The sequence below is a fragment of the Cyprinus carpio genome, chromosome B10 (genome assembly GCF_018340385.1).
Source record: "Cyprinus carpio isolate SPL01 chromosome B10, ASM1834038v1, whole genome shotgun sequence".
Classification (NCBI taxonomy): Eukaryota; Metazoa; Chordata; class Actinopteri; order Cypriniformes; family Cyprinidae; genus Cyprinus; species Cyprinus carpio.
Window position 1 is genome coordinate 16231901 of NC_056606.1, and position 22576 is coordinate 16254476.

Consider the following 22576-nt stretch of genomic DNA (forward strand, 5'->3'; position numbering starts at 1 on the left):
GCAAAAATGTAATCATCTTCTCCACTTAATCAAGATATTTTTGTGGACATATATGAGTTTGAGACATAAGCAAATTTGCATAATTGGTTAAGCTGCAGAAGTTACAATTTATTTAACTTGGGAAGCAGTAACTTAAAAATCTATATCATGTATATATTTTGAATATTTGTTTGAAATCATTATTAATATTAATATAATATTGTTTTATTCACATGAATTCTTTAAATAGAATAAATAATAACTAAATAAACTATGATCTGTAAATATCAACATTTGTTTTCTACAGCACAATGTTATTTGATTAATTTTAACCAAAATATAGCACACGCTGTCTGTTATAAAATGTGTTTCAAGCTTTACGTCAAAAATTTGTTATGATGGGTTGGGTATTGTGTTGTTTTGTTTCTTTATCCTATAATAAATACCTTTACTTTAAAGGTTCTGAACTGAGGACAAAAAATAAAGTATTAGGGGTGTGACGAGACACTTATCCCACAAGACTGGGTTCACGAGAATGAGACGAGACAAGATTGTTAGACTTTTTTTTAAAAGAAATCCTCAATGATGAAATATATAGGGAAAATTTGTCTTTTATTCAACTGAAAAACACAAAATGCAAAAAAATGTAGGTTCATTTAGAAATCAAATTGCACTTTATGAAATTAAATATCTATTTTAATAAATTTTATGCAGGTATTAACAACATGTAAACACTGTAAAAGGTTTTGCCACAAACTCAACTGACAGGCAAGTAATTGCACAAAATTATAAAGTATACATAAAAATAAATAATAAACAACACAAAAAATATCCCTTTAAAGTAGCAGTCAGTAAAGTTTAATATTTAGTAAACTGATTTCCACTTTAATAATAAAAAAAAAAATTTCCATTTAATTTTTCTCAACTCCTTTTTAATAGTATATACATTTTCACATCAGTTGAACAAAAATTACATGTTTAGGGCCCTATGAAATGTTTTATTTTTTCTCACCATTTATTAATTAATTTATATTTTTTATTGTTACCAAATTATGTGTTTTAACAAGTCTAACTATTTAAATGCATAAAACAATTTATTCATTTAATTTTTTCTTAAAGTAGCCTTATGAATTTTTTCCCCTCAGAAATTCTGTGTTGTGTATTTACATTTTTCTAGTTATCAAATGAAGGCATAAAACATTAATTTCATCATTTATCATTGAAAATTAAGCAAACTTTATTTTCTGGCAAACAAAGGGGATTTACTATTTAAAATAAAACATGGAAGAAATGTTGTGTGATTATTCCTTTAAAATAATGTTTGTTTAATTTTAGTAGTAGTAATAGTAGTAGGGTGTGTACATTCTATTGTCATTATTTCAAACCGGGCTTTTGTTTTGACGGGTTGCCGTGAATACCCTTGCAGTTCTGTGTATGTGATATGATGCTAGTTTTACTCGATTCATACGGGTAAATGCTCATTAAGTGAATTTGAGAAATTCCGTGACATTCTGTGTTAAACTGTGAATTTTGCTTTTATCCATGACTGGATAAAGACTTCACTGCGTAATTTTCCATGCGGCCACGTTCCTGATGTAAACATAATATCTTATATACCTTACATTACATACCATTGGTGAAAGGGCCAGTGTAATTCAAATATATCTGAAAGGTCTGCGTGAGGATATCGTCACCTTCTTGCAAGACCAGTCAGATCTTGCAAGACACATCGTGCCACGAGATCTCGTCACACCCTATAAAGTATATCATTCAAAATAAAAGAAACTGTCCTATTTTATCATGTGTCATATCTTGTGACATATATGCATTGCAGCATTTCTAAGCTATATTGGAACCACACAAAATAGTTCAAAACACGTCATCATGCAATAGATGGGAAGTTATGTTAAAAGTCATGTTGATGTCATATGATGCGTCATATGAAAAGTGAAGTCTAATGACCCCAATTACTAATTCTATCAAAAGATTAGATGTAATTAAACCTGTGAGTATCAGTCTGATGAGGCTATAACACCTAAAAGCTTTTAGAATCTGTTAGCATTTCCATTCACCTCTCAGTTTCAGTTATGCCAGTTTTTGATTTAGTCACCTAAAATCCATGTGACCAATTACTCTTTTATTTCAAAGAGCACACAGACTATTCATCAATGATAAAGGAACATTGTCTGGCAGGCAATCACAAGGTGTGTTATCTGATTTGCACACCATAGTGCAGAGGATCAATTGCTTGACCACTGTAACCCAGCTCTGTAACCCAGTGTGCATGAATTCATTCCTGCACGTGCTGTATCAAACAGTGTTGACTAGATGTCTTCTGTAACCACAGCTTCCCTTCTCCAACATGTAAAAATAAGAGTAAACCCTGACTACACTCTCAGAAATAAAGGTACAAAAGCTGTCACTGGGGCGGAACCTTTTCAAAAGGTACATGTTTGTACCTAAATATTTTGGTACCTTAATGGTACATATTAGTACTTAAAATGTACATATTAGAACCTAATAGGAACAAAAGTGTACCTTTTGAAAAGGTACTGCCCCAGTGACAGCTTTTGTACCTTTACATCTGAGAGTGTACAAACAACTCAATTTCTATTTAAATTTTCGCCGTGAGACCTCTAACAAAAAATAAACCCAAAAATGTTTTAAATAATGCTATAAAGATAGGTTTAAGGGATTTAAATATGGTCATGCAGAATAAGATAACAAGTGCTTTGTAAGAAGTAATAAACAGCCAATATTCTAGTAATATTCATGCTAGTAAACAACTAGCAAATAGAGGAATTGGTCCTTAAAATAAAGTGTTACCAAAAATATTTCTGCAAGAGCTATTTGGCATATACTGTACCAGTAGTCAAAGTGAAATTGGTCCTCACTGCCTGAAGCTCAGCAGCCACCCTGCTGTTTCTCTTTCATGTAGTATGCATTATTCCTCACATACCGATGACAATAAAATTTATCACTGAGCTATATAAAGATATTTGCTGATAAGGAGTGGCTCGATCTCTAAAGGGGTAAGAAGAATTACTGCATTATCATAATGCAAGAAAGAAAAAGAACATAGCTTTGCAGAAACTCGTTGCAAAAGATAATTTTCTTAATTAGTAATTTTGTCTCGTTTTCCAGTAAATGTATCATTATTATTAATGGTGCTGTTTATGTGTTGTAAAAAATATTTTTATTTATTAAAAAAAAAACGGCAGCAGTGGTTACCAAAACTTACTAATACAATAATAACATTACAAGTTTTATGTATTATGATGTCACAAATATTGTGCTGTAGAAAACTAGATTTTGTTTTAAATGTTTGCAAATAAAATCATATAACTTACATAAGACTGCAGATTCTCAAGCAACATGTGATGTATTTTGAAGTTGCTAATTTCAAACCATTAAGCTAATATGGCTAGCTAAACAATGGCTGACTGGGGTGGGTTAAGTTGCAACATGTTTTTAAAAAGTGTTACAACCGAACCATCCCCATACATACATCTGAAAACAGTTTATTTTTAGATACCTGTAATGCCTAGACAGTGGAAAAGAAAGACAGATAGAGGTGTACCTTGCCAGTGTTTCATAAAAAGTCCTGATTATATAACAGTTGCAAGAAAAGCCACAGACAGACAGCCTTTGTCTATATGGGGACATTTGGCAGTTAAACGCCAAAGGAACTGTGGGTAAAATGTGCACTATATGCAGTTTCTGGACCCACCAAGTCTACACTCAGGATTTACAACATTAATTTAACCATTGTGACTCTGACTGAGAATATTCACACACTGACACACAAACACAGTGTTTTTTGTTAGACCTACATGTTCTTTACACAGGTACACTGGAGCTGAGTGTTCATTAAACATAAATTCCGTTAAGGAAGTTTGTTCTAGTAGACTCATTTACACACACACACTCCTGAGTCAAACAGAAAGTAAATTTGAGCTGTGGTCAGTCACAGAAAACGACACATTGTCTAGTATTGCTCTTTTAGATTGTTTGATTAAACCTGTAGGCCTGTTTGAAGCATATTGCATGTTGTTGCTGCTGTGTTTGCTTTTTTTGTCTAATTGTTACAACTTGCCCCAGCATGTGCTACAACCTATTTCTGTCAAATGAACCAGTGAAGCCAATCATATGTGATTTAATTATTGTTTTAAGTCAGTTCTAGGTTAACTGGCAAAATCTTGGACCGCCATCTCACCGGAGCATATGGCCATGGGGGCTTGAGGCAAAAATGCCACCAAATTGGACAAAAATGCAATTTTAATTGCACAATTAAACTAAATCTATTACAGCTGTCACAAATAGATTGATGAAATTAACTGTGTTGAATGTGGCATTAGCCTACATTCAGATTTGCTCATTTCCAGAGTTGGGCAGTAATTAGTTACTAGTAACTAAGTTACTGTAAATTTATTAGTTTTTGTGGTATATAGTAATATAACTTTTTTCAGTTAGTATTTCAGTAATAATATTACAGTTACTATCCATAAAACAGCTTAGTTACTTACTTTTGATGCCTCAACCCTACTGATTTAAAATCCAACAATCAAATAATTCCTAGATTTATTTTCATCATTTTCATGACTCGCACATGCATGTGATGTCCCCAGTGCAACAGGCAAGCTTGGAATATGGAAAAGCTTACATTCAGCAGATAGAAATATTGCATTATATTAATTTTGTCAGGAAAAAAATATGATCTGAACACTGTTGTGTAAGTTGTGGCTTTACTTTACTTTGGCATTACATCCCACCCACATCCCTCTGTCAGCATGTGATACATTATCACTATAATTAAAAATCTTTTTGGAAAATAAACATTTTCTTACAAACTTATGTGATTTGATAATACATAATGAAATATAATTGTATATGGGTAACGGAGAAATTACAATTTCCTTCAAACTACAAATGACAATTAATTAGATTTATACAACACTTCTATTGAATGTCACTTATCAATCACTGAGTGTTTGTAATAACTTCTGACTGCGATCCAATGTGGATTTTGGTCAAATGATGAGGCAGAAATGTGTTAGTAAAATTTTAGAAGAATTTTATGTGGCAGATACACAGTTACAACTTCTGTGGAAAGTGAAGAAAATAACTGCAACTAGTAGTGTAACTAATTACTGTTGCTAGAAAGTAATATATAAAGTAACAGTATTACTTTTGAAAGGAGTAAGTAGTGAGTAATATATTACATGCTTTGAGTAACTAGCCCATACTTATTTTTATGCGTTTTACATCATTCACACACAATTCTTTTACGTTTAAGAATGCAATGGCCAGTCAGAAGCATTCAGATGAGCCATCGCTGAAATGCCATTATAAACAACCAAGGGTGTAGGTGCCTGTTTTTATACAGTCTATGATAGGTGCAGGTGTACGTACGACGTAAGAAAGAGTTTCATTTGACAGTGTAGAATAATAATAACGGGTGTTTTTTGAGCGAGCTAACTCGCGCTAGACTAAATTAGTTAGATAGGCATTTACTACCAATTAACCAAAATAACTAAATAACTAGTAACTTACCAGTAAACTGTGATCACGTTAAAATATAAACTCAATCGAATTTAAATATGTTATGACATGACACCCATACAAAAAGACGTGTTTATGATGTACGTAGCCTAGGCTAATTAATATTAGGCTGCACTATGTCTCATCTCATGTCTTATTACTGATCACAGGAATTTGCGTTCTCACGAAAGAGTGAAATGAAAACAACGACCTCTAGCATTACTACGTAGGCTGCGTTATAATCCCTCACTACACGTCAGTGACGAAGTTGTCAATGAACGACGAGCTCAGCTTCAGCAGAAGCGCGATCGGCAGAGTTCATCGTTCCTCTCTCAGTCCGCGGGAGCACCGTTAATGCAGCAGGTGACACAAACTGGACCAACCGAGCGATGCTCTACCGTTCATCCTCATGAAAGCGACAAACGCGCGTCTTCCTGTGGAAACAGCGTGATTTGGGAATAGACTTTCCCGTAGGATCGCTGTGAAGCTTCAGAATGAAATCCGTCAGATATCCTTCAAGTACTCTCCTGGAATTAACCGTGATTTTTCTTTTGATTCAAAACTCCAGGATGGAGACCGAAGGTAAGATCTTTATTGGAACTTCATTACCGGTTGCGTTTAGATGTTAAGTGTAAAATTCAAGCGGTGATTTTCCTACAAACTTTTACTCAATAAACCCTCGGATCTGCTAGTCTCATAAAATGCTACTAGTCATTATGTTAATGTAGCCTGTTCTGATGATTTTCTCGAAGTGGTTATGAGTTGAATTTGTAAAGCAATCAATTTCACAAAGAATGAAATCGCACGCTGCATAAGATCTAGCTGTTATAGTCTAAATAATCATCGATGTAATTACACCGCCAATGTTCACGACAAAACAGTTTTACCATGTTTTACTAGCCTGAGAAGAAAACACTCGTGTCAGACCTCTGAGGAACTTTTGACCCTTCTCGCAGTACATTCTGTTCTTTGGCATGACAATATTTTACTTGTTTAACTACTTTGACTTGAAGAATTTCTATCAGATAAAACTAAATGTGGCACAGTTGGGGATGGTGGCTTTATCGATGCGTATCTACACACTTTTGGTTTGGCTGCAGGTTATAACTTGTCGCAGTTGGTCACTCACTCACTCAGGTGCTTCATTCCCCACAAAGACATTGAATTTCGTCTCACAGCAAGTGCGCACTGCGGCTCCAAGCACAGGATGTCAACCAGACACACCACAGGCTATGAAAGTTTCATTCTTATCAACCCAAGAAGTAAAGAAAAATGACCAGTGGACATCTGTGAGCATGTATTTTAAGTGGACGTGACAAGAATTAATAAAAAGCAAAAGAGCCAGCCAGTGCTCTGGTGTGGTTTCAGTTTCGTGTAAATTACATTTAGCTGTTTTCAGTCTTAGTAACTTACTTTATTTAGGCGTATTTATTTAGCCTAGAATTTATTCCATTTCAGTTTCGTCTAGTTCAATAAATCTTTTAATTTTATAGTTTAAGAACCCAAGAGTTTCATCTGTTAGGATGGTATGTTTGTTGAATCCCATTTCTGCTGTTATTATATCCTCATGTTCTTTTGAAATTGACTGTGCTGTCTTAATGCACATATCTTTTACTTAATGAAAGCCCCTGGACATATATTATTGCATTTTTATCCCTCCTCCATTATGTCATGAAATATACAAAGTCATTTCAGAAATGTGACTGTTATTCAATATAATATTGTGTTTTAGGGGGAATAATTGGCTGGAGTGAAATGCTCCAGTGAAATTTTGCAATCGAAAATTAAGTGCATTTATTAATTATTAATACATAATAAAAACAAACAAGTAGAGTTAAATACGCTACAGGCTGGTAGGACTGGCAAACAATGAAGGGTGCCATGGTGCAGAGGAATATAATTAGAGGCTTCATTCAGAAGAAGAATATGTCATTCCAAAGCAGCATAAGAGTCAGATGCCTTGTTTTATTTAACAAGAATGAAAATGTAATGAGCTTTTTATGAATCAGAATGAATTTCAGGATGAATTATTCGTAAAACATCGTAAATTGTCACATAAAGTGTGTATATAAATATACAAATGGATTTATGAATGATTTACAAAGAAATTCAAGCTGATGGTCGTGCCTTGTTGTCAGTTGTTTGGCCTACAGATTACAGAACATAGAAAATACTTTAGAAAAAAAAATTTGAACTTTTATTGTGAAGAGTGTCTGGCTTTTGTTCCATGGCCTTGGATTTGTAAGTATCTTTGCTGAAAGGCAAAATATTATATGGTTCACTGGTGTTTGTCTGACACTACACTTCAAACAGCCAATGTCAACGTCTGCGCTGTCGACAGAAGACTGACTGCAAATTATGTAGCACAGGAGTGTCTTTAATTAGTTGTTCATTATGTACATGAAAGCTCAGTTATGACTCTGTCAGCTTCAACGGTTCTCTTCCCACAGGCCCCTGCATTATTAAACTCCTGGTTATTGGTATAGGCTAGTCTATACATTGCTCTTGTGTATTTGATTTGGTCTTGAAGTGTATGAGTAATGACTTGGCCCGCTATTACACCATAAACAGATTGACAGTGTTGTGTTGCCCTCATTTGTATCAAGATGATTTGAGACAGGAGTATTAGTTTCACTGTGATAAGCACCTGCCACCATGTGTAGCAACCCAGACTCATTGACTGTGTCTGTGTTGTTATGACACTGCACATGGTCATTAATATTGTATTATAGTTATATCCACTGATCTATGTATAATGTTCTCTGTTATAGATCAGTGGTTATACCATAGTTTTCACATATATGTCCTAAATTTTGAAATTAGTATTTTGCTTTGGATTTGAAGGCATTTTCAGTATTATAGCTTAAACAGTGAATAAAGACGCAGGAAACTGTATTGATACTGGTTAGCCAGTTTCTCCTTCTGTTACCCAATACGGTTGCCTGGCAACATTGCCTTAAAAAGCCTGTTGTCATTCTCATGATCCTCTTTCCAGATGTTAGCGTCACATGTGTGGCCCTATGTCTCATGTGAGCCCTCCATAAAGCCACAAACTTAAGTTGTGTGAAACTCAAATGTAAACACAGATCTAAAACATTTCCACGGTTTAAAAAGCCGTCATTCTGCTCTGTATTGCCATTTGTTTCACTTGATTTCTTTATCTGCGTCAGATTGTTATATACTGTATGTGCTCTCTTCTTTTTCTCTTTTATTTTGGGTATGTGCGTTTTTTGTAACATTATCTTTTGTGCATAGCCTCCAGAAGTGTGCATAAAGCACTGATACATTCTTTTTCATGCAGGAGCTGTCAAATTATTTAAGAACACGATCAAGCTAAATGCAAATAAACTTAAATGAATTACAAACACTTGCATATTCGTATATATATATATATATATATATATATATATACGAATATGCAATGTATATTCCGTTTATATTCGTATACGTATGAGGGGAAAGGGCAGGCATGGCCTCAAAATGAAAGGTCATAATTCATCGCAGTTAATTTTGCTGAAATACATAATGGAATAGTTTTGACGCTATATAACCGTTGGGTGAAGTGGTCAAAGCTATGTCTGTTATGTGTGTGTGGGTGTGTGAACGTGAAGCTTTTCAAATAAATGACTCTTACACAGGTGTCTTATCAAAGATTGTCTGGGCTAGAGATTGTTTGTTTCATTCATATCATTCATAACGCAGGTGCCTGTGCTGTATGTACTGTAGTTTCTCACATCACACAAATTGAAGAGGAGAAACTAATTTTTTTTACATATTAGATTCATTCTGGGCTATTGGATACATTGAACCAAGAGATCGGATGCATTGGTCCATAGAGATCAGTGGCTAATATATGAAATATATTAATATAAACAGGAAACTTGCAGTTATTTAGAGCACTAATATTTGCAGAAATTAAAATGGTGATGATACACAGTACATTTATAATCCCTTTGCGGCAGTTTTACTGTGGCAGTTCAAAAACTGTGATGAATAGGAAGTACTCTGCTCCCTCTTAAACAAAGACATCTTCAGGGAGACGTAAAATGTGCATCTGGGTTTTTCAGTGCAAATGATTGCATTTCCAGACTTAGAATGTTTCTTTTTCTTTGTAGCATAAGAAAGGCTCCTGCGATTAAGATTCATGCCACAAACGTAGAAATCCAACAGATAAAATGTGTCGGAAACATAAAGTCGTCTCCTGTGGATTCTTCTGGCTCTCAATACACCTTTTAAAAATTTTTTTGTTCTCTTGATTTGAAGGACCAGACTTTCTTTTGCTTGATCCCAACTTTAAACACGTTCAGAGACACCATGAAACGGATCATTGCTGGAAGGCTGCTAACGAGATCATGAAAAACAGATTTTTTCAGGCCTCATTGGGCCCACCTGGTCCAGTTACTAGGATTACAGCCACTTTGTGCAGGAGCGAAAGATAAATGAGAAGGTGACAAGTTTGTGACTCAGCTCAATCCCTTGATTCCCATCTGGAAAACTAAATAAATGCACAATTTTAGGGAATAGTTCACCCTAAACTAAGCATTCTGACATTATTTGCTCACCCTCATGCTGTCCCAAACATTTATGCTTATCTTTTTCCATGTTACACAAGATACGTTTTTTTTCCATGCAGGGACTCTCCAGAATGGATAAAAAATAAACAAAAAAGACCCGTAACAGTAATCCATACTCTTAATCATGCTTTTTTCCAAACCTTCTAATTCTGTGAGAAATGGGCAGAAATTTTAATTCATTCACTTTTTATCTTTACCTTGCAGCAAAAATAAAAAAATATTTGTGTTGGATTGGAATTGCTACATTTTCGTTATGTTATGTCAAAAGACTTGGGTTTTCTCTGGAAGATAAAAAGTCATGTATAGCCCTAACTAGGCATAGCATGATAACACCTTTTCTGCTGATGGTCAGAATGACCTGACAGAAAGTCTGCTTGCATTTCCATTCTCTCACTTGTTTAGAGACAAAATGCACATTTTCCATGTTGAATTCAGATTTCTGATTAATCTCAAAATCACTTACCTTATATGGTTAATTAATACCTGCTCCAGTCCAGTTTTTGATTAGTGTTTTTTCTAAGGTGGTCAGTGCTGAGCCATTCATCACACTGTATGAAGCATGTATATTTCAAATACCATGACCTTTCATGATTTGAGTATTTGCTTACCTATGCATTTATTTTTGAATGTTCACAGGAACACTGAATACGTTTTGAAATTGACTTCAGAAGGACATTCCACACCAGTGACAACCATTAAGTTTACAGCCAGGCAATGAAAGCATTTTTATTGCCACTGATCAGAAAGTTGTATTTATTTATTTATTTATTTATTTTTCTCTTGGTTAATTTGAAGTGGCAGTTGGCCACTTTATTACTTTATTAAAGAGGTTTCCTAATGTGCACTGCATGCTGCATGGATACCATTTAGCCATCCAGAGGTCATCCTCATTTAATATTTTTGATCTGGACTCGGCTCTTACATGAATTTGCAGTGATGATCCTGATTAGCATTGGCATCTAAAAACGAGCTAATTTGTTTGTTTGAATATGTCGCTTCGAGTGCTGATGTACCCTGATGGCCACATACGGATTTAATAGGAATCTTGGCCACGGAAAGGCAAAACTAGCTATTTGAAGTCACAGACTTATTGTTGTTTCTCAGCTGTATCTGCAGAAAAACGAATGAATACTGGCACTGGAAACATTTTATGTACCATAATCCAGGTGGATTAAACATATCTGCTAGAATAGTGCTGATCTTTTTAATTCTTGGAAGCCAAATATAGGTTGAAAGGGGTCATCAGATGCCCATTTTCCACAAGCTGATATGATTCTCTAGGGTCTTAATGAAAAGTCTATAGCATACTTTGGTTAAAATTTTCCAATGGTAGTGTAAAAAACACCCTTTTTACGCTGTCAAAATCAGCTCAGTTTTCAGCTCCTTGTTCTAGTCCATGTTGCTTTAAATGCTAATGAGCTCTGCTGACCCCGCCCCTCTCTTCCGTGGGGTGATGAGCAGACTGTAAACTTCAGCCACAAAACTTGCTAACTAGCATATATTATAGCAAAGGCAATTTGTAAAGATTCATTAAAACCCTTATACTCACTTCTTCTGTAGATGAAGTTGGATCACGAATGATTCGCGTGAACTTAACCGCATTTAGCCAGATCGGGGAATGGCGCATTTCCTTAAAATACACACACTTCCAACACATATTTATGTTCAACAAACAAAAGTGAATTTGCATCTGATGACCCCTTTAAATGAAGTCACAGATTGGGGGAACAGCAAAAAAAATAAAAAATAAAAATTGTCTGCTAAAAATAGGATTGGAAACAAACAAAAGATAAGAATTTTTATATTGTAACTGAATGTCACATCTCTCTTGTTCTGTGTTTTGCATTCAGTCCTGCTCCTGGAGAGCTTCCATCCTGCAGATTTCAGCTCCAACCCCAATCAAACACACATAAACCAGCTAATCAAGTTGTACAGGATTACTTGAAAATTACAGGCAGGTGTGTTGGAGCAGGGATGGAACTGAAGTGTGTGGGACGGTAGCACTCCAGCAGCGGGGCTGGAGATCCCTGCCCTATTTGGTCAGCACTTTAATTTTTTTATCTTCTACACTAATTTTTATGCTGTGCACACTTCAACATTTGGTTTCTGTGGCATTTTTATAACGAATTGTGTTTGCTACTTTGTCAGCTACTGTTATCTAATTGTTTTGCTGGCTGACATATGTGTTTTTTTTTTTTTTTAATTGTAAAAATAACTTGTGATAGTCTTGTTAGCATCAGCAAGAATGGGTAGAAAATTACAAACCATCGAAAATCAGAAATACTGGCTTGATAAGGTTTGCAGACAGAAATGTTACTGTTGAGCCTGTGCTAAAAATATTGTTCCATGCAGAGTTGTTTTTCTTTACCAGGACTAAGGTTACTAATGTTCCTGATTTGAGGTTGCATGATGATAACTTGAAGGTGTTTATATGCTTGAAGCTTTTTTCTTTTATTACTTGATGTGTGAAAGCCTGTGCTCTAAGCATTTTCTACAGTTTTACAAATGATTCAATTAAAAAACAAAATCAGTTCCTCCAGTTTCTAGGAGCAGTTAACATCTGGTTCAAGGAAGGAACCCAGTTAGTTCAAACATTTATGTATTTTTTTCCAAAAAGAGTGGATATAGCAGGATTATTTACCCCCTTATTACATTTTTAATGCATATGACAGTGTTCCATAATGTGTTTAATAAAAAATAAAATAAAACTCCTACCCATATGGTATGGAAGAGACCATGGTTAGTCTTAGACAGAAGCTGTATACACTACAAGCTGTAACTAGCACTGGTTGTTGTATACACCAATAATGCCCAACATATTTGTTCTAAGCTGCATATGCTCTGACAGTCATGCCATTCACTAGCTCCCAATGTGACATAGACAATGTGACAAATAGCCCTTAGACATAACAGCGTATTTCTTGTATATAAGGCTGTCAGAGACAAGGCTATGTTTCATTGTGATAAAGCTACGCGTTGCGAGAACCACCCACCCTCGCAATTTATCACAAATCCACTTTGTGATGAGTGTTAGTGAGAGCCGATAAGAAAGATCACCAACGAGAGAATTTATTATGCCAAATTAAGCTGTAAGTTATTTTTTATTGTGAAAAAGCCTTTGCACAGAATGTTTTGTTTGTGTACTCTGGCCTCTCTTTGTCACGTCAAATGGAAAGAAGAAGAATTGCCTGCCGTATGGTATGGAAGTCGTCATATTTTCCAATTACAAAATATATTATTGTTGTCACATGCTGTGTGTGACCGCTTTTTATGTCGTTGTAATTACTGCATCTAGAGCTGTCAGCGTACATGGTTAAGATGATAAAATAAATATGCTTAGCAACTTTCAAAAGGGAGAAAAATAAACTTTCCATATCTTTTGTAGACACTGAAGGACAAACTCGATCAAACTCTGCTGTATTTTGGTGCATATTTGTGTGTTGGCTTATGCTTTCCATCTAACACTGCTGGAGGGCTTCCAGTCATCTACTTTGCCCTGACAAAAGCACAAATTATTGCAGTGATTGAAAGAGCTTTTTACAGATATCTCTTTTGTACTGGGAGATGTTGTAACTTTTCTTTCTCTCCCTTCTTTTGCCCTCTTCTTATGGCCCCCAGCAGCATCCATGATGGCTGGCAGGGCAGTGACAGAAAATTGCCCTCTGGGTCAGTTCCCTTGTGGAAACATGAGTGTGTGTTTGCCCCAGGTCCTTCAGTGCAATGGCCACAGGGACTGCAAGAACGGAGCAGATGAGGAACACTGCGGTGAGCTTTTTTTACTTTGCTGATAATTCCATGAAATTGGTTACACTTTATTTTAAGGTGTCATTGTTACGGTGTAATTATACATTTAAGTACCAGTACTATGTGAAATTAATTAAGTACACGTACTTACTATATGGTTAGGGTTAGAATTAGGATTTGACTTAGTGTTACTTGCATGCACTTATGCATAATTAATTGTTATTATAATCGTAAGTACATGTAACCTGTGTAACAAAGACACCTTAAAATAGTGTTACCGATGTACTTAAAGGTGTACTCAATTCTAATGTCTTTTTGACTTTTAAAATATGTAGGAAATGTAATGTTCAGACTTACAGTTGGAACAAAAATTTATCACCATTGATTCCACTTTGAAATACATTAGGAGGTGATGTTTATTCAACCTTGATGTAATCAGTTTTCCCATGCAGGGAGAAATTACATCTCTTTTAGACCTCAAAAAGTCATTCATGTCTTTAAAGTGACATTTTTATATTGTTACGGTGGATACTTTCTCATACAAAGACTTGCTTTTGCTTTCTGCAGGGGACAACAGCGGATGGGCGGATATCTTTGACCGCACTATTAAAAAGGCAGAGCCACAGGACCTTCCTAATGACTGCTGTATGTGTCCCGGTCTTGATCCAATTTCCTTTGGAAAAGATTAGCATGAGTGATGTTATCTTGATGCTCGTCCAAAAAAAACTAGTTCAAGATGCTGCTGCAACTTCCATGTGAGGGCCAGACTTAGATTTTTTGCTTCTCTAAATCCCTAAGCACACTGCACGATTTTCGGCAGTCCCAGACGAAAGATTGACATCGTGAAACAATCGTGGCGAATTTCTTTGATCGTAGCTTTTATGTCGTACAGTAAGAGAGGTTCAAAGATGGCCATTGTCACGGTCTTGCGACCAAAGAAAGCCTATGATACAGAATGATCATGGCACAGTGTGTTTGCTGGTACGATCCACATTTACTGACCAACCAATAAAAATGCGACATGAAATCAACGCGACATGGCGCTAAAACATAAAACTGCTTACCTCTCTTATCCCTTTCTCTTTCGCCACTTCCACTTTTTTTCAGCACACATAAAAAAAAGGCTTTAGTAGCCTACAGGACGCTTTTGAAGTCTGAAATCCTATAGGCTGCTTTTTACTGTAATGTGTTGTAAATCTGAGTTTTACGATTTTGTAGAAACACATGGTTGGAAATTTATTAGCTTTCAAAGTCCCTTGGCCTTGAAATTTTTGTACTTACTGGGAGCTTAATACTGACTTGAAAATAGGGGAACTTTATACATTTACATTAATTCATTTAGCAGACGCTTTTATCCAGCAGCTTACAAATGAAGAATACTATATTTACTTTTATAAACATTTATGAACATGGATTATGAATATTAATTAGGTGACGCTTGCTCTGTATTTGTCCTGTAAACTGATTTGCTGAAAGGCACATAAGCAGGCATGAAATTATGATTTTTGAATAAAAATAAAATTAAATATTTTAAATATTACATTATTATTATTTTATTAAAAAACATGAGTACTTCCCCTAATACTGTGTAACTAGATCATAATTACATTTATGTATCATATAATTTTTACACATTCCTGATGTGGGGATTTTTTTATTTATTTTGGAGTTGAATGGCTCCTACAAGATTAATAGAATTTAATGGAAACAATAGTTAAATTGATACTAATGTCTATATATTAAATATGTAAATATGTTTAGTTCAAAATTGTAGTATTTAAAAGAGAGTTAGTGGACAGGAAAATAATTCATAATTTGAAAGGGAACTAAAACAAGAACTTTTTTCAATGCAGGACTAATTTCAACAATGAAAAATGCAGTAATGCAAAGCATCTAATATGTTTGTTGGGTCAACCTTATAAATCATGTATATATAATAGAAATGCTGTATTGACAATATTTGTGTTCCTGCCAGAAATTAACAATTGGAGGCAAATCAAAGAAACAACAATAATGCAATAAATCTTTTTTATTTAGTGTTTTTTTTTTATTTTTTTTTTAGCTTTGTGTACTACATGTAATAATAGTGTGTTACTATAATAATTGAATAATTGTCTGTTTTTATTGATCTTGTACAGTTGTGCAGCAGTACCCGGAGAGCTGTGATTGCATTAAGACCGAGGTGGAATGTGTTGACGTCAACCTGCATGTTGTACCGGTCCTCTCCTCCAATGTGACTTGGTTGTAAGTACATCGAGCTGGGATCCATCTGCAGAGCTTTTCTCCTCTGCTCCCACGAGAGGTTATTAATCTTTAGAAGTACAAATTTGGCATCAGTGAGACATAGTGCTTCATCACTGAGCCATAAAGCTTAACGAGATAAAGAGCTTATTTGCGCTGAACATTTACCAGACATAGGAAAAATTATGCACACTGCTTGAAAGGTTGGATTTTATTTTGTTGGTTGGTTTTGGTTATGTTTAGATTGTTCGGCATGGGGTATATTTGTGCTTATGAAACTTTTGATTTGTTTTGATCTGGACTTTGAAGATCATTTGAGATAAAAAGGGCAGAACATGTATCTATTGATAATTTACGATTTTTGGAATAAGGATTCTAGAGATTATCTTTTGGATTCTGGGGATGTTTTTGGAAAAAGGGGAATGTTAGATAATTCATATCAGTGGTTTCTAATTTATATCCAGGAAACCACATTGTTTCATCCTTGTGGTATAAAAAGAAAGAGATCATTCACCCGAAAAAAGGCAATTCTGTTCATCATTTACTCTTGAATGACGCTCATATTCTTTGAAAACTGTATGATTTTTCTTTTTGTCTTGAACACCTAAGGAGATATTTAAAATGTCCAGGTTTTTCTTTCTTTTCTATTGAAGGTATTGAAGGTACTGAAGGTTCAAGCGAGCTCACAAAATCAAAGTAGTCCATGAATCTGAGTCTGGAATGATTTTCACTAACTAATGACTTACATATTGGTCTGTTCCTCATACAAATATATCATATGGCTTTAGCTAATGGAATGGAATATAAAAAGAATTGTTTTGTACAACATTATTAGTAATGTAAAAGATGACAGGATTTTCCGTTCTCAGAAGAACTACACCTGTAATGATGTGTTGTTTGTAACTCGATGCTTTAAAATTAACAGGTCTCTGAAGAATAATAGGATCAGGAATTTGGATGACTACATCTTCTCCAAATACACACAACTGCAGAGGCTGTGAGTATCACTTAATTAAGTGTTAAAGTGCACAATCATAATCAGAATCAGCCATGGATGACAAAGACAAGCCAGATAATCGGTTCATATAATACAGAAAAGCTACTGGGTTCTGTAGTTAGAAGGGAAAAGAAAAGAAACAAGAGCATTCCTATTGAATTAACATCATCTATACTATAAATTTAAGACTGTTGGGCCATTCTGTTTGCTAAAAGTCTTCAGCCAATGTTTTTTGAGTCTTTCAACGGTTTTCCACTTGCTGTGTGTCGCCAGTTCCTGCTGACATCTAAATTTATGGAGGCTGTGAAATTTCCAATATCTAATGAACCAAAATATCTCAGCTCTGAGAACTTTAGGTTACGTCTTGAAACCATGGTTGTCTGAGGGGGACGAGTGCAATATCTCACCCATTTTCTGGCCACCATGCAACCTTTTATAATAAGACTTGTAGGCCACTAGACAGTACAGCCTCCTGTCTACACAATCTACTGCTCAGACCTTCATTCATAATTCAGTTTGTTCAGATTTGATCTTATGAACAATATTTTATACTGGTGAGGTTTTTGCGGTCTAAAAATAAGTTTTACTTTCTCATTTTTCTGAAATATTTTTAATGGAAAGCAAGACAAACCTGAAGAAAACTTTTTAAAATCAGTTAAAAAATGAGAGCTTCACAGACTATTAATTTCATAAAGTTTGATTAGTTTTGTTTTATGTTCATACAGTTAATAATTTTCTCGTTCAGAATTTTTTTTTTGCCACCTCAGATAACCTCAGATGTAAAAGTGTTCTCCATATGAGTACAAATGTTGAAAAGGGCAGACATTTTAAAATGAAATTCCATGGGTCAGAGGTTGAACACCTTCATTATGCTTTCAGTTTAAATTTAAATTGATTCATGGGCATCCATATCTTGACTGTAAAGGCACTAACAAGTTTGCATAATTGATTCTCCTGCATACTTTTCAAATGAATATCATTTGGTGAGTCAAGCTGGTTTAATCCTGCTGCTTGCTGTTGATTGGCAATACTTATAAAAAATTTAAAAATGTTATCTTATATTTAAGGTCTTTCTGATTTAAATTGTACACCTAGAGAATTATGCATTTATTATACTCTGTAAGATCATATGCACAACGTGAGATATGAACCAATTGATGTGGAAGTTTTCACTGTATTTTTGATTGATATGAATGATTAGATGATGAGATGTTTGTGTGTGTTGTAATTGTGGGTTAGGCCTATGATTCATTGTGCAGAAATAAAGAGAAGACACCACTGGCTAGACAACGCCTAGAGCCGAGAACAGACTTTATATCCACCCTATCTAATAGCTGAAATGGGCCTGCACAGGGTGTCTACATAATATAGGGCTTCATGGATTGGCACACAGATGTCCCTTACAGAGATCTGTGATGTCAGTTGAGTGAAAATGAACTGTGTTAGCTTTGAGTACCATCTCAGCGAGACAGGAAAATAAAAGAAGTTCCTAAACGTAAGTTAGTGAGGTGCGAGCCCATCTAATCTTTCAATCAACAGCCAGAGTATACACAGTAAACAGCTGCTTACCTCTCTCCAGTCTCAGCTGTTCCAGCATCCCTCCACCTCCCCAATCTCCACCTTCTTCTTAGATACCTTACCCTTTGTAATCATCCTTTGTCAAGTCTCTGTGGTGGTATATCAGAGCTCGAGTTAAAGCTGCTTCATCGAGCCCCTCATTAGTGAACAGCAAGCCAAATAAGTTTAAACATAATTTCCTAAAGATTATATGGGATTTCAAACTCGTTAAATTGTCAAATAAATTCTTTATAATTTCGAAGGACTCTTCTTTTTCTTTTCTTTTCTTTGATAGAATTTTTTCTTTGAAATATTTTGTTTTGCCCCATCTTGAAACACATAACTCCGAACGCACATTCAGGGTACAACTCATAACTGATAACCTGTCATAAAGCTCAGGTTATTTTACACATCATATTTTTGAACAATGATGAGAAAAACTTGCAGCGACATGTGGTGATGAGGATAAATTACCCCTGAAGCCACAGACTAATACATTTTTTTAGAAGACTATAAAAGGGACAGTAAAGGGCTGTTGGGACCATCTGTGGAATGCTGAGCCAGTCTAAATGACAGATGTCATCTTTGTTTAGCGCTTTACAGCAGTTTAGGCCTATTGATCTGAATATCTTTGATTTTCTGGCTTTTTATTTTTTGCCATTATTAATTAACTGGAATAGATCCCAGTTAAATGTAGTATTAACATCTCATTTTGAGTTTTGTGATCTGATCACTATAACAACATTAAGAAGTCAGAAATGTGCAAACGCAAGAGAATTTTAGAGACCTAGTGTTTCAAAACTTTTGGATATTTTTGTCTATTAATGTTAGAATTAGCAGCAGGAGTAGTCCACGCAAAAATTAAAGTTGACTGAAAATATAATCAAGATACAGAAACAGATTTGGAGAAAATTTGCATTACATCACTTGCAGTGAATGGGTGAAAACATCACAACAACAATAATCCACAAGTAACAACCCCGGTCTATCAAATAATGTCTTGTGAAGTGAAAAGCTGGGTGTTTGTAATAAACAAATTCATCATTATGATAATTTATAAGTTGCTTCTAGCTAAAATACGAGTCGTCTATCCATAATTGTGCTTTCTCCAGTGATAAAATCTTGTAGTCTGAATCAGGAGAGAAATCTGCACAGTTTACAAATAACAACCAAAACAAAAATGACTAAAACCGTTCTAAACAAATGTGTTTGTGGACTTTGGTGTGTGAGGACAACAGGAGATGGATTTTTTCAATAGAGGAAGTGTTATTATGGATTATGGCCTTATACTTTCGCCAGGCACAACTGTTTAAAGTTAAAACACCTTAATAATGGATATGTTTCTTACAAACACACAGCTTTTACTTTTAGGATTATTGATGTGATGTTATTATCAGCTGTTTGGACTCTCATTCTGACTGCACCTACTTATGCAGAGGATCCATTGATGAGCAAGTGATGTGACACAATTTCTCCAAATTTGTTCCAATGAAGAAACAAACTCATACATCTTTGATGGCCAGGAGGTGAGTAAATTTTCATTTTCGGGTGAACTGTTCCTTTAATATATGTAAATGTTATTGTATTAAATATCAAACCAAGTGGCATCTGCATAAAAATAAAGAAATTTTCTTTTACTTTACTACGCCTTGTTTGCAGTAATTTTTAACAAACTGATATCAGGGTAATGAAAATGTTCCACCAACCTTTGAAAAGTGTCCAAATAATTTAGTTTTAACATCTTATGCGCACAGTTCTTCCTAGCATGCACATGAATTCTTCAGGGCTTCCCATTGCTAAATTTCCCTTCCCCTTGTTGGGAGCATGTGGTGATGGCTGTTAATGTTTGCAGGTGAGAGCTTTAGAGCTCCACTTTTCTCACTGGGTCAGTGTGTCCCTCACAGGAACCTCTGAATCAAGAGCATGCTTTTGATCTCATTTCACTTGAGCATTCATTTTTAAGATGTTCTGCACCCAAGAAAAAAAAAGTGGCAGATGAGATTATCATCCTTCTTCCAAATTAAAGCAATAAGATTTGGAAGAGAAGCCATTTACTGAGTTCTGATTTTAGAGGGTTTACTGCTCATTCAAACCTATTTAAATGCTTTGAATGTATAATACGTTCTATTTAAAATAGTAGTTCCAGGCTGGACTATTGCAGTGCTCTCTTAGCAGGTCGTTCAGCCAGTTCTATCAAATACGCAATCCAGAACGCAGCAGCAAGATTCATTTTTAATGAGCCAAAAAGAATGCACGTCACACCTCTGTTTATTTATTTGCACTGGCTTCCAATAGTTACTTGCATAAAATTTAAGGAATTAATGTTTGCCTACAAAACCATCATTGGCTCTATACCCCTTTACCTAAATTCATTACTTCAGACTTATGTGCACTCTAGAAGCTTGCATTCTGCAAGTGAATGCCACTTTATTGTGCCGTCCCAAAGAGGCACAAAATCACTTTCACAGACTTTTTTTTATTAGTTGTTCCCTCCTGGTGGAATGACCTGCCCAATTCAATCTGAGCTGCTAAGTTCTTAGCCATCTTCAAGCTGAAACACATCTCTTCCATCTTTATTTGACCCTCTAACTCTAGCACTTTCTATTCTAATTCTATTCTTTATAAAAAAAATAATAATAAAAAACCTTTTAGACTTGCACTCTGTTCATTTACTAACTGCTTGTTTTCTTTAAAAACAAAACAAAAAAACTAACACTTCTCTAATCTTTTTGTATTCTGTTTTCTTTTTATTTATTATATAATAATAAAAAAAACCTTGCTACTTGTACTGCGTTAAGCTAACTGAGACTTGTTATAGCACTTGCATATCATTGTTCTTTTGTTGACTTTGATTGCTTCCATTGTCCTTATTTGTAAGTCGCTTTGGATAAAAGCGTCTGCTAAATGACTAAATGTAAATGCAAATGTAAATGTAGTTCAATCCCCAGTGAAGATTAAGCGTTTATGGAAAGTGACTCAGCTCCAAGTTCACCACCTGCATCTTAAAGAGCTCTGGTCAGATCTAAATGAGATGATCAAGGATGCTAGAGTGTCTGATTTTATGAAACTGATATCTGCCTGCAAAAGAAATCCTAAAACTCTATTTGAGACTATTAACAATATTGTTTCTTCTGCTACATCTCTTGTATCTGTGTTTTCTAATGATTTTTGTCTCTTTTTGCAGACAAGGTTAGGGCTGTCAGGGGAAGCTTTGCACCATCAGCAAACCCTCTTATAGTTATTCGACAAAGACTGTAAAATTTGGGTAGGGGGCTAGTGAGATTTTGATTGACAGCTTCTTTACCTGGAAGTAAAGACATCAGTGTTGTGTTGTTCACATGTGTGACTAAGAATCTGTAATGCAGAGTTCACACTGCACAATTTTCAAAGTCATTGGATCACTGTTGTTTTCACACTGCACGACAGTCTGGGGTAGCATTTAGTTGCTGCTGTGTTCACATTGTACTGTGGATCGGCGATAGGAGGTCACACACTGCATGACTTTATAATAGGAAGAATCGCTGAAAACTCATTCCCTTACTTCCCGCTGCCCTGTATCTTGCTCTCTCATTGTCATTGCCAATGTATTTTTCAGTCAGCGCCCATTTCAAACTCATTTTACACAGCAGGATTTTGAATCACTGACAGGTCCAGATATTTAGCATGACAAATATTTCTGCGATTCTCTATGATTGTGTCTTTGATATTTCACACTGCGTGATTGTGACTCACATGAACGATTTGCCTCTGATTTCGGACATTTGTTTGCAATTTACGAAAGTGAAAATCGGGGCTAAAATTGTGCAGTGTGTGGTATAAGCGTAAATGAAAACTTCAGAAGAGTAAAACTCAGATGCATTTGTAAGTCCAGATTGGCGAAAGAAAGAGGCGAAAACTGAGCAAAGCATGCAGTGTATTTAAATAGAAAGTCAAAAATTTACCT

General features: G+C 35.2%; 1 protein-coding gene across 2 annotated transcripts in view; it reads left to right on the top strand.

The window, feature by feature from the left end:
• The first annotated feature begins 5705 nt into the window (after positions 1-5705).
• The window catches only part of rxfp2a (relaxin family peptide receptor 2a), a 41578-nt gene continuing 24707 nt past the window's right edge, over positions 5706-22576 (top strand). Inside the window, exons 1-5 of one of the 2 annotated variants that reach the window (XM_042732859.1) lie at positions 5706-6102; positions 13716-13859; positions 14406-14483; positions 15977-16082; positions 17005-17076. In XM_042732859.1, the coding sequence (XP_042588793.1) occupies positions 6015-6102; positions 13716-13859; positions 14406-14483; positions 15977-16082; positions 17005-17076 (488 nt within the window). In that variant the 5' untranslated portion in view covers positions 5706-6014. Of the gene's footprint in view, positions 6103-13712; positions 13860-14405; positions 14484-15976; positions 16083-17004; positions 17077-22576 lie in introns of both variants that reach the window. The other variant, XM_042732858.1, reaches the window with a different exon arrangement.